Raw genomic sequence first — 13,607 nt, 5'->3', positions numbered from 1 at the left:
TTGTTGAGGTTTACTATAGCTCACCAAGCACTCTGAGCAGACAGTTTTTTGTGACCAGGTAGCAGATTCATCTAAAGTATGGGTACTGGTGGTGTGGCAGATTTTACATGTCTTAGCTGAGAAAGTAGCACAGCAAAATAAAAACTATCCAAAAATTTCCTGGAACGCACTAATGACAACTGGTTTTAATATAGAAAATGGAGAAATAAACAAAAGTGAAAAGTCTGTTCCAGGCAAGGGCAGGATAGACAGCCACTTGTGCAACAGGCTGGAGAGACACTGGCAAATTTTTTCTCTCTTTTCCCTACAACAAGGATGCACAAGGAAGATGAATAGGTTTGCTGAAGAGCCCAGGAGAGAGTAGGATTTTCAGCATGGATTTGGGGCTGGAGAAAAGAGATTGTATGTAAGACAAAGAGCAAGAAGACTCTTCTTAGAGCTGAACATATTAGAGCAGGTGTTGGGAGAAGTTCAGATAAACATCTATAAGAAACCACAAGGATCTTGCAAGGAGAGAGGGACAAAGCAGATGACCTCCCAGGGTTCTTCCAAATATATTGCCTATGATTTTTAAGCTTCTTTTTCAGTAAGAATGAAAATAAGTATTTCGTTTCACACTAGTGACTTAGAGAAGTATATAATACTGCTACTATGGTTTTGTTGCATTTTCTTGCCCTTGGTGCTCACACATGCATAAATGACTGCACACAGTGCAGAAAAACTGTACAGAAGAAAAAGTTTCACTTATGTAAAATGTGTCACATTTACTTAATTTTGGAGAAAACTAAAAGCTCAACATTCTCCATGAGACACTTCAGAATCCTTTTCCATGTCAATCAATTTGCTAGCTCTTGACAACATTTTGGAAAGATTTCTGGCTTCTCTCTTTTTATTCCTTCTTTTTATTTTTTTCTTTTTCCTTTACTATTGCTTTACTTAAATGTAGTACAAAACAATATTTTAAAAGGAAGAAGCTTAAAAATTCATGCCTTTAAACTTCTTGTTTTTTATAATGCTAAAAAAGATGTTTTGATGCTGCCAGAGCTGTAGATTTAAACATTTAAAATACACAAAAGTGGTGAAATTTCTGTAAGAATTTTCTTTAAAGTAGACCTGTATTTCACAACAAAAACTCTCCTGCCAAAGGCTTTTTGTTGTTTGGGGTGTTTTTTATCTTCCCCTAAAACCAATCCTTCTAATCAGCCAATTGAGTATCCTTTTAAAAAAAGTAAAATAAAACAGAGAGAGAGAGAAAAGAGATTGAGGGATAATTTAAAGAGAGTCTCTAAGCAGCACATACGGCTGTTGATAATTGCTTCTACTCCTGTTACTCCTGAGGCCCAAAACACCGGAACGTCACCAGGGTGAAGGTGAACTGGATCTCCATAGTCTGGTTTAGAAAGATCTTGTATTCCCAGCAGACCTGGAATTGATCAAAAATGAAATCATGAGCTATTCTAATTAAGCAGTAATTCAGCAAAGCTGGGGGGTGGACCCCAAACATCATTCAACGACACTGACTTAAGAGTTCAAGAGTGTGAAGTCCCCCTAAAGTGGGACATTTAGTTTGCCTTTGACTGCACATCCTCAGAGCCTGAGCTGACTTGATTTCCCTTTTTTTGTACTCAATAACACCAGTAAAAATGTATTTACCTTATTTCTGCAACAAAATGCAGTTTAGACATCTATGCTGAGTTTCCAAGATAATATAAATCTTCTGTATCAACAGAAGAACTCTATTCATAGCACTGGCAAACAAGAATAAATTATTTCAATGCAAAATGAGTTCTTTCTAGAACACATTTTCTACTGCGATAACTTCCTACATTCTTTAGCTAGAGCAATGATCAGTCTCTCTTTTCCTCTCTGTCTTAGATAAATACATCTCACTCTTAGCTGCCTTTCATTAAATTGTTTTTTGCTTTATTCTAACACCTACTTGTAATAATCTGGGTCATTCTAAGCACTTGCTATCTTCCCTTTGTTCTAAATTCTTCAGATGCTTTAATACACCAGTCTCTTTTCTGAAATTAGTTTATATAATCTGTATATATGTTAATTTACCCTTTTTAATGACTTATTACTAGTTTGTCAGGCTTAAGTAGTCAGATATGTTACTCAAGTACATTACTGGAGTGTTGTGTTAACCAATGACATCTCCTTCCATGGCCTGCAATGTGATCCTTCTGTGTTATGTAGCCCATGACTACCAAATTTCTGACAGCAGGTGGGAAATTGTTGCAATCTGTCTTCATATTACAGGTGTTTGTTTGGTTTTGTTCTTTTTCAAACAGCCTCCTCTCTTTTTTTTTTTCATTTTTGTTCAAACTATATTTTAAAAAAAATCTTGTCATATTTCTATTCATTTTGTCTTAAGTGTTGTTCTCGTATGCTATTTCAGTATTTTTTAAAATAATGCAGTATTTACTTTCACATTCAACCACTAAGACACAAGATGCCTCCACACATACTTCTCCCCATGCTGTCAGTCATTGCTATCCTGTTACTGGAATCTCTGACAGCAAGAAAGTATTCACATATAAATGAAACTGCACACATTTCAGAAAAATGTGATTACACTTCTTACCAAAACCACCCCTGCCAGATAACTTATCCACATCTGACAACTATCTTTTATCTAAGAAATCTGTGTGTTCAGCTCACTCAAAACCTTCTTTTTCCTTTTTTTCTTTCTTCCTTTCTCCTTTTATATTCAGGTTTGTGACCATTAGAAAGAATTAAAACAGATTAAGCTGTGCAGGTATTTCAGTCCGACCACTTCCCATGCTTTCCCCCTCACTTGTATACAGTCAGGTGCATGCAGAATGAGAAATGAAAAGCACTGACCAGGGTCACCTATGTGAATTGGTGCTCCATGGGCTTCTTTTAATCCAGACGTTGCTAGCACAGCTGCTCCCAACTTGCTTTCAGGAATAGGTCTCATTATGACTACCAAGTTGCAGTGAAACATAGAAATGCTGTTGCAAGGCACAGATGTCTGGCAGTTCAAAAGAATCCACTGTTAGCAGGAATATTGAACAACACTTCTAAAATGTCAGAATACATAAAAGTAAATCTTTGTGCTGCACTTGAGTTTAGAATAGCTACATACTAACACTCATTTTAAATCCTTTTGAAAAAAAAATCTTGGGATACTGTATTTTTTTCCTTTAAGATTCCATCATTTAGCTGCATCATATAGATCACTAAAATTTTCAACTTAATGCATTCCTTGTTTTGGTGCACGCAGCAAGATGAGCTCAGTATGTTGAATATTGTCTGAAAACAATGGTGTGTCCCCCTAGAGAAGGCGAAAAAGCTAATAGAAAATTATGGCACACCTAAAAATCTACTTAGTCTGACTCTACCCTCTGTAGTTGAATACAGAGCCCAGTAACATGGCAGGGTCAGCAACTGCTGATGGCAGTACCCTCTCATACAGAAGCTGCATGACAGTTCCATACATACAAATAGTTTATGCCTCTACAAAGGCTCTATGGAATTCATCATCCTCACCAACTGGGAGGCTGAGGCACCTTTTCTATTTAGAAAGAAAGCAGGTCAGCTTTTTAGGAAAAAATGTCAGATTTCTGAGTTGCAGTTAACATAAACAAGACATCCAGAGAGCTGGAGCTGTCGAGAAAATGTTCATTTAAAGCCTTTATAATGATAATAATAATCACACCTGTCACTGAAGAAACACACTGTGCAGTTCTTCACAGCATTAATGTGCTATAAACTATAAAATTTTCCTAATTCTGAAATTCTAGAAGCAGATACATAGTTGTATTTTTTTTCTTTAAGCTTGGTAGAAGGACTCATGTAGGAGATACGCTTGCACCTCTATTTTGACCAGGAGCGTAGCATAGATTGTGTAATGATAACACTGAAAACAACATAACCTTTCTCCAGTAGCACAGCAGCTGAGCTAAATGAAAAAGGCATGTAGATGCATGCTTCAATGTTCTTAGCATTAAAGGGTTTATTTACTGGAGACAGAATTATTCTAAGACTTCTGTCACCATTAAAATGTACACCACAAACTTTTTGAGCACAGTCATAATTTTCAGTGCTATGGTATACACCTCAAGTCTTTGGGAACATCTTGTGGCTGAGAGGGCTGGGTTTGTAGTAAATGTGCAGTTTAAAGGCTCTATTGTCACTGGAAAAATCCAGAATGTGGCTGTCATGCAGAAGAAACCACTATTGTCATGGTTCATAAAAGGAAGACTCCAACTGCAAAGAGGGGCTGGTATGGAGAGCAGGACACATATAAAGACATGGTCAGAACAGTGCATGGATCACTGGGTGAAACAGAGAGGGCAAACCAGAACAGAATCCACATGAAATGGCTGCCACAGGAAACAGGGAAAGCTTTGTCACGAAAAATGAATAAAAAAGGAGATTGGCCTTACACCGAACTGAGGCTGGGAATATTTTACTCTGTATTTTCAGCACTAGCACATGCCTTAAGTTACTGTGCAGGTAGAGAAAAAAAGTTCTGATTTGAACAATAGGTATATGCACCTAATGTGAATATGGGCAAAACTCACAGGCAAATTAACAACGAAGATTATGTGTGTGTGCATATACTTACTTTGTACATGCTTGCATTACATTTTTGCTCAACGTTTCTGATAGGAATGCCAGCTTTTTGGATTGCTTTTTGAGAAGAGAAGCTGCAGCCTAAATAAAAAGTCACCATGTCCTTGAGTTGTTCAGAATACTCCTTAAGGCTTTTCAGTGATCCAGTACAAGCTCCATGCTCATATTTTCTGTACTGTAGGCAGTCAGTTCTAGTGAAATAAGAAGTTATCACAGCTTTGTCACACTTTTTAAAAACAAGGTGAATTGGTTGAATTGACATAAACCCAGTGTGAAACCACATGATACAGCCTGCTTTATCCATTTTGTTCTTTCTGACTAATAATGAAACAAACACAGGCAAAACCCCCAGAACATCTTATTCTGCACAAAACCAAGCTGGCAGACAGAATGTTAGAGTTTGAGATTTTTTAGGTTTTATAGGAAGAGGCCCCTTATGCATATCTTGTCTCAGGCTTTCAAAAATTAGGGAGCTGGTTTAAACCTTGCTTTTAGTGTTTACCATAGGAGTACATATTTCAAATTTCAGAGACTCTACAAGTATCATGAAGACACCATGACCATGTTTCTAGTAAATAAAACAAATATAAAACCCTATTACGGAATTCTGCAGGGTCAGACTGCAAAATATTTTAAAATTACACAAATTTTCACCTTTGGATTAGAGAAATAACTTGTAATACTGACAATTATCATAACATGTGGCTCAAGAACAAGATAATCAGGCTGTTATACATGGTTTTCACTCAAAGGTATAACTCCAAGAAAAGAACATTGTTCAAAATCTTCAACAATGTAATCAGGCTGTTTCCTCAAATCCTCCCAATCACCACCAGCATGCACTTCAGAATATTGGCCAGCAGAGTTGGTCTGTAGTTACCTGATATCAGAATCACTTCTCAGGGAAGGACATTTCCAGTCACCTGGTTGACTTCTGTACAGCAGTGGCAGGGGTCCATCGTTTGCATGGCAGAACTTCTCAAAGTCATCAGCCAGGGACTTGTGCAAAATCACAATATTGGCCTGTTTATAGCCTTAAATTGTGGAAGGTATAGGAATGGCTGGTTATTAATTTAGCTTTTTATTTGTGAAACAATGACTTTTCTGTATGAATTTCTTTAGATGGTTTGTAAGAATCACCTGAAGGAAATTTTTGATTCAGAACTCTGTAATTAGATCAAACTCTTGAAATTATTTAAAAACATAGCTAGGCCTACTCTATATGTGAAGTCATTCACAGCTAAAACAGTTGGCAGACATGGGTAGTAGCAGAATATGAAGACACCATAATTAAGAAACATTTCTATTCATTTATATATAAACATAATTTCCTTTCTAACTGGGGACATTAGCATACAGGAATATGTTTATTAGCAAATGTTAACTCAGACCCAAAGAAAGGCTTTCACACACCACACTTTCACAATTATTTTTCACCACACCAAGATATAAATCAATCCAAAAGTAAACTCCTGGTATCTTGATATTCATAGCACATTCTTTAAAATTCCTTGGCTAGGGAATTTTAATGTGGGCTGCAATTAAACAGATATGATTACAGCTCAGGAATAAACTCTTGACTGTCCACTGAATCTCAGTAATTTCTAATTAAAGTTCTGATTTAACTTCTTATTAAAAAAAACCAAACTAAAACAGAACTGCTACACTTTCTTCACTTGGAAACAACTTTGATTTTAAAGGTTCTTTACTACTATGAAATAGCTTCTAAAGACATTTTTTCTTTCTAAGAACTTTCTAAAGACATTTTTAAAATGAGTACCACTGAAGAAAAGTCCCATTGAGCAAAAATTTATTTTCTTAACAGTAGTAGTTAATACCAATGCCATTTAAACTCTCCTGCATGGAAATATCAACTGTTCAAATAATGGGGGGAAATCTGGAGTACAACTGGTCTGGGGTGTATAAACCCAGCAATTAACAATCCCTAAATTCTCTACCCATTCTTTCTTGAAGAGTTATTACTGTCTGATATCAGGCAGGTGAGTAGGAGGCTGCACAGAAGCACTCACTTTCTTAAATACTGCAGTAGTCTGTCTTCAAAGAGGCAATAATTTAGTTGAAATCAATGAGCTGCCTTCAAAGGCTGTAGAAAATGAGCCAAATCTTACTCTTGACTAAAGCTAACAAAGACATCCAAAGAGCATTCTATTCCTGATGGAAAAATACAAAGCAAAGGCTGAGGTAAGCATGCATTTGCATACTGAATTTGTCCACAAACTGCTCTCTTGGGAGTAGTCAGCACAAAAATTCATTTTATTACTAGCAAAAGTTACTAAATACAGAACGAGATTCTTGCTAAATACAGAAAAATATTTCTGCTAAACAAACATACTACATTAACCACGGAATAAAACATTAAGTTCGGTTACCCCACAGTTTCATTCCCTGCCATCCATGAGAAATCCACAGGCACTTTCTGCTTTGCTGGTTATATTAATGAGTTCTTAAAATTATGGGTTTAGTCAGGGCATTCAACTGACAACACTGAATTTCGCATACTAGTTACAGATGAGAGGCTGAATCTTCAAGCAAATACTCAATAAACTCAGGAAGCTTCATTATAATACTTTAAGAACTTTATTGCTCCTCCTGATAGTTATCCTTACTTTTTGTACACCACCCCTATCCCCTGATGGATTCACTTGCATTATGGAGCCATCATTATGAATGTATTCACAAGCAATGGTAGGGGAGCTGGATGTGTTGACCAACCCAGGCAGTAACTCAACACACTCATGTCCAAGTTCAGAGAAGTTTAGAAAGAGCTTTTAACTTCTATGGTGAATGACAATGAGGGCAGTAAGAAAGAATTGGTTAACAACAACATAAGACAATTTGTTACAATGGTTCTTTTTGTATAATGAAACTGTTCATCAACTTGTTTTATATGTCAACAATACTTCTAAAAATGTTAGAACTAATAAATTTAAAACTACTGCAGCAATAAATTCATTATAAAAAATGGTTGGGGCAAAGTAAAAATTATTAACATTATAAAATGTCTTCCATTAGTATTTTTCAACTTAGGAACTGATAGAAAAGAAAACCACAATTTCAAGACTCACTACAGTTCTAAAATATGACCTTTAACATATTTTATAGTATTACTACTATTGTACACACAGCTTTGTTGAACAGCTATTTGCCATGGTATTTTGGTTTACATTAGTTTTTAAAGTTGATCAGAACAATTACAGACTTCTCTGCTTCTGTAAAAGTCCAGCTATGAAAGGCAAGACAGGAATCACTTTTCCAGAATGCATTCAGTTATCTGAGTATAAAACTAAATTTTCCCTCCCCCTTATAATTCCCAGCCTTGCTGACCCAGTAATTTTCACCTTCTGCAACAAATGAAGCAGAAAACCACTCCCGTAACAATAATTCTTCCCAAAGCATAACTAATGTGCTAAGTAAAGCAAGGTCTTTGTGAAGAACGAAGTGAAGAACATCTTACAAGTGTGATAATAACATGCAAGAAAACCTAGATTTGGTTAAAGATTTTTCAAATATTTTCTACATCCATCATTTCTCAATGACAATTGGAAGCTGAGGGATGCACTGCAGACACTGAAAACAAAGTCTGTGTACATTACTCAGGTAGGATGGTGCATTTCCTCTGATATATCTTTATGATTTAAAAAACAGAGTCAGGTGCTTACAGTATGGTTTCAAAACCACCCAAGAACATAATATTTTCTTCTGTTTTACTTTGGTGCTTTTGAGATTTCTTCAATCCTTTATATACAAAACCAACGTACTTATGAATCTAAAATAGAATCACTTTGCACAGAGAGTTGTTAGGTTTACTTACCTTCTGCCATTCCAGAAGTATTACTAATACTGAGTCTGTTGCATCTAATTATTCTTCTTAGCACATGGGGAAGGAGAGATTTCAACCCTCCTGTCAAAAGCATATTCTCCTCCTTAACAGAAAGATAATTATAAATTCAAACACAAAGCACCTCCCCCCCATTTTAAATTCTGATTTTCTGGAGAACTTAGCCTACATTTCCTCCTTGTATTCCACCAAAGTTATTATCATTGGGAAATTCTAAGTTGTAGCTCAAAAGGGAGATCAAATTCAAAAGGTTGTTTTACTGACACTCTATGACTATATGCAAACTGAATCTTTCAACAAATTAGCTGGAGACATGCCTTTTAATATTTGGGATAAAACACAACATTTTGCTGCCCTATAATGTAAAAAACATTTATTTCCTCCCTGATAAATATTAATTTTCTAGAGTATACAGTTTTCCAAAAGTCATTGTAACTTTAAAATTGCAAAAGCACAAGTGGATTGACCTACCAGGGTATAATCTATAATATTACTTCTCTGATCAAAATACTTTTAGGCAATTAGCAAGGCAGCCTTGTGGTAAAGAGAGAACTATTTTCAGAAAGTGTCACTGTAATACATTTCACATGTATTATGGTTTTCAAATTTTAATTATGCAGAAGTGAATACTCCTGTGGCTATTCTTCCACTGGGAAAGCACACATAGAGATGTTTAAGTCACTTGTCACACAATCTGGAGTAGGTACAGAAATAGATTTCCTAATTACAATCAATATCTGCCTCTTTTTACTTCTTTTGAAGATTTAAAATGTCATTTTTCTGTAATCCAGACAAAGTTCCCACAAAGCTTTTCTCTCAACCTGACTACTAATAACTAAAAAGGATTTATTACATCACTATTAGGAAAAATAAGTGTTAAGTCTGGCTAAAATAATAACTTGGCTGCATATGATATTAACCTTGGTTACTTTCAGGTAAAGAAACTGAACTATCCTCCAGTTAATTCAATTACCAACCTCCAAGGTTTTCTTTAAATCAGAACAAGCCATTCTTGATGTCATTCAAAAGAAGTAATAAATATGAGAGAAGATGTGCTGCTCTTTTTAAAAGTTGTTGCTAAATTAATATATAATGAGATGTTACACCCTTCTAGCAAAAGTGAACTTTTCTGTTAGAGGACCGCAGTTTTTTGTTCTGTAACTATTACAGTACAAAGTTTCACTCTCACAATTGGAGAGTGGAGTGGAATAGTGTGAAAATTTATACCTCTGAGCAATCATTCTCTAATTAACTTGAAGAGCAGTGATATGTTTTGACTGAAATAATACTTTTATCCTAGTCTGTCCAAAATGTTTCCCAGAGTTTGCAGAGCTCTGAAAGGTTAAGTTGGGTGCACTGAAATTTAAAGTAAACTTTGTCTCTATTCTTAATTCTGAAATCTTTATATAACATTGTCAGCCAAAAGAAAACAGTCTTTTTTCTGAACTCCAACTTACTACTTTCTAGATCTTCTTTGCTGCTTTTACATTATTACTCTGTATGCTGCACAAAAATAGTCTTTATTACAAAATCATGAACAATTCCAAACACACACTTTAAAGATAACAAGAAGTTGGATGTAGAGATGGCACTGAGCACTAATTCAGGCCTATAAGTATCAATTTAAGATACCCTATTCTTACTGTAAAGAGAATTTCTAACACCAGTCTGGAATTATTAATTCAAGACATTTCAAACTAAATACAATGATCCTAATAGAACATTCAGATGTGTTCATTAAATTCTTTCAGATAATTATTCTTTATTTCTGAGGATCTTTAAAACCATCTAAATAATCTGTAGGATTGATGGCCTGTTACTGATGAACTACTAGTTTACTTGGACTTGAAAGACAGTCTGAAGTCCAGAAAATTAGTCTGGAACAAAAGCTGTCTTTAGCTAAGTATTTTGTCACAAATGCCCTGTTCCAATGTTGGGAAAGCCCTCTCATAAAATGTGTGCCCAGCAGCAGAAACAAAAGTACCTAGGAGATTTCATCAGCAAACATTTAGGTCCCTAAAAGTTTTTGGTTCATATGACAGCAAGTGGTTAACAAGCAACAGGACTATGAATATCAGTAATGCTGAAATGTCAGCTGTAGATACGATACCGAAGCACTTGAGCCTGTTGCTCCTAGTTGTGAATAAACACATATATTGATGATGACTGGTTAGAAAGTGAATAATTTAAACATTAACTTTGTACAAGCACAGTGAGACAAGACTCACCTTCCTGGGGCAATTTTATACAGTAACAGGAAAAATTCAATTTGATTAACGTTGAGTTTTAACTTTAGATCACTGTATTTGCCATACAATATCTGTAATAGATTGTGCTGTTATTTTATTAATTACTAAATTAATATTGGATAGACAATAAAACCAGTGAGATGCTCACAGTAAAACCCAGCTTTTGCTATATGACTTGCCCACAAATAGAGGGAAATGCAGTACGCTGTTTCTCTAAGCTAGGAGGCATAGTCAGGTTTAAAGTCAGGTTTAAGTTCCCCAACCATCTCTAGAACTTCCTGAAAAATCCTTGGAGCTGTCATGACCATGGCATGTTTGTAATGTCTGGAGAAAAGTATGGAGGTTATTAGGATCTTAAAGCATCTTTTCCATTTTTTTCTGTCAGGATGCCTAATAAAATGCAGAGATTGACTCATGGAGGCCTCATACAGCACTCTAAGCAAACAGTGTGAGACAGTTGTTAATCAGTTAGCAGGATCTGTGCCTTAGCAGAGGTTTCTTAATTCCTTTACTTTGTTCTGAGATAGTTCCAGATAATGATATTATCAGTTACCTCATGGGGGTATGTTGGATCATGACACAAGCCAATGTGCAGGGTGTTAAAAAGGCCTTAAGAGAAGAGGCTGACAGAGTTTATAGCATGGCTGTTGTGCCTGAAGGCATCCTTTGTGGTGTCCCCCCAAAGAGCTCCTAAGATCTGGCTTTCCAGTGTGTTCTCTTTAATGGAATGAACATCTAAAGCAGACCAGATAGAATCCTGTGTAAACAGTGTTTGAAAATCAGGTCGTTGACTGTCTGCATAATGACAAATTTCATACTTAAAGCACCCAGTCTGAAAAAAGACCTTGTTCTAAGTCATGCTGCTCACATCAGACTTCCTGACTTTCAACACCAACAACAACAATATAGTAAAGCTTCACAGCACTGAAGCATCAAGTTTGTTCTTGAGGAACATTTTCTTAAACATCTGCTTCCACATTAGAAGCACAATAAACACTTTTCTTTTTAGAGTTTTCATGAAGGTTTTTTTTAGAGTTTTCCTGAAGGTATTTCGTGTGTAGCTTGAGTTTTACATACTGAACTTAAATGGCTAAGTATTAAAACACATTGCTGTCTGAGACATTAAGATGACACTTACCCACTACTGATTTGTGGGCACTACCATATCCTGAGCTGCACTTCCAGATCTTGACAAGGGTGATGAAACTTCAAAGCTAGAAAGAGATGAAAATGATGTAGGGAGCTGTGTGATCAGGCAGTGAGGACAGTTTAGCATATGCCAGATCAGTAGTTCAGAATAATGAATCAATTTGTCAGGAACAATAATGTATTGAAATTACATTATATTATAAAGATACATATAAATATTCAAGAAAAAACCTCTCTTTGCATCGTAGTGGCAGTCAGGAAGTACAGTTTTGTAAAAGTACAGTACAGTTTTGGTAAAAGTTCTAAACAGATCTTGGGTCTGGCTTTAATAAGTAACATAAAATTGTTAGTTGACATCTTCATTCACTAAATACTTGTGCAGCACCACTTCAGTGGAATTAAGCAGTTACCACTATCTGATTAATTTGGCCCAGATGATTTTCAAAATATCTCATTTCCAAGACAATAAAAATTTCCAAGAAAGCCATATTTGGAGGGTGAATATTTTTTTCATTAGAAATTGTGCTCCCTGGATGCCATATGAAGCTCTAAGTCATTAATCATTTCTACATGCTGTTCTCAGAGCACTAGTTGAATACAGGTGACTGCAATGCTGTGCTGATCTTTGCTGAGATGACTGGAATGGGACTGGTTCTAAGCCTCATATTTGTAACTGATTGTAAAGAATATGCTCTACTTCCCCCAAACTCCACAACTCACGCAAGGAAAAAAGCATGTTGAGAGGAAGACATGAAGCAAGAAAAATGTAGTTCCAGACAAGATTTAAAAAAGAGATTGCCCTGCATTTCAGATTACTTGCATGATGGACAGAGTAGCCTCTTTGCATCTTCCAGGCTACTCCTCATCTTCTTCCTCTTTTTCTACAGTGTGCCTTTATCTTTGAATCTTTTCCTCCCTGAGCTCAGACTCCTATCTCCATAACTCCAAGCTGGGCTGATCTTTGTAGCACTTGCTTCCTTGGTTTGTCTGACTGCATCCTCTGGCAATATGGGAGTTTAAATGCCTTCTCTCCTCTCACTGTCTCTTTTTAATTCATGTAGTTGATGTATCTCTCAGTTGTACCTTAACATCTCAATTTTTAATCTTACGTGAGTTTTTTCTGTTCCTAGTGTGAGACAAAATAGTCTAACATCAGAACTCATAATACACATAAATAAATTAATTCACAAATGTTTTCCCAGACTTAGATTTAAGATTTAAACTCCTATGACCCCACCTATACTCATAGGTGAATATATATCTATATCTATATATCCCTTTCAATATTACAGACAGGCTTGGCTTAAGCATAGTTTTTCTATTTCATTCCTAATTTTTCTATTTAATTTTTCTATTTCATTCTTAATGTCTGACAGTGGAACTACCAACTGCCTTACAAAGTTATATATCTTACAAGCTACAGTTTATGAAGTGTTTTTGCAATCTGCAGAACAAAAGCTCTTTATGGAAAAAGAAGGAAGACCAGTATGTGAAACATTTTCTATTATCTTAGAGCTTTCAAAATGAAAAAGTGAATCTGTAAATTTTGCAGATATTTAAATACGAACATAGATTCTTTACAGGCCCACATTGTAAATTATTCATCATCCAAGAAAATGGAAAAATGTCATTTAAGTGTCAGAGAGATTACATTTGAGATGCAGTGGGTGGGTCCATACTGCTGTGCTAAACCACACCAGATAAAAACGAATCAAGAAATTATGTAATAACAAAAAGGATTAAAA

At 35.7% G+C, this 13,607-nt stretch overlaps 1 protein-coding gene across 4 annotated transcripts in view; it reads right to left on the bottom strand.

Moving 5' to 3' along the window:
- The window catches only part of DGLUCY (D-glutamate cyclase), a 48,419-nt gene that overhangs the window by 16,856 nt on the left and 17,956 nt on the right, over positions 1 to 13,607 (bottom strand). For 2 of the 4 annotated variants that reach the window (XM_030950480.1, XM_030950481.1), the window contains 6 exons: positions 11,852 to 11,927; positions 8,438 to 8,549; positions 5,486 to 5,639; positions 4,598 to 4,796; positions 2,848 to 2,998; positions 1,301 to 1,423 (listed from right to left, as the gene is read on the bottom strand). In XM_030950480.1, coding sequence (XP_030806340.1) covers positions 1,301 to 1,423; positions 2,848 to 2,998; positions 4,598 to 4,796; positions 5,486 to 5,639; positions 8,438 to 8,540 — 730 coding nt within the window. In that variant the 5' untranslated portion in view covers positions 8,541 to 8,549; positions 11,852 to 11,927. Of the gene's footprint in view, positions 1 to 1,300; positions 1,424 to 2,847; positions 2,999 to 4,597; positions 4,797 to 5,485; positions 5,640 to 6,635; positions 6,702 to 8,437; positions 8,614 to 11,851; positions 11,928 to 13,607 lie in introns of those variants that run through there. The other 2 variants (XM_030950482.1, XM_030950483.1) reach the window with 2 other exon arrangements.

This window comes from Camarhynchus parvulus, chromosome 5 (assembly GCF_901933205.1).
Source record: "Camarhynchus parvulus chromosome 5, STF_HiC, whole genome shotgun sequence".
Taxonomy (NCBI): Eukaryota; Metazoa; Chordata; class Aves; order Passeriformes; family Thraupidae; genus Camarhynchus; species Camarhynchus parvulus.
This window is presented reverse-complemented; position numbering and strand designations above follow the sequence as displayed.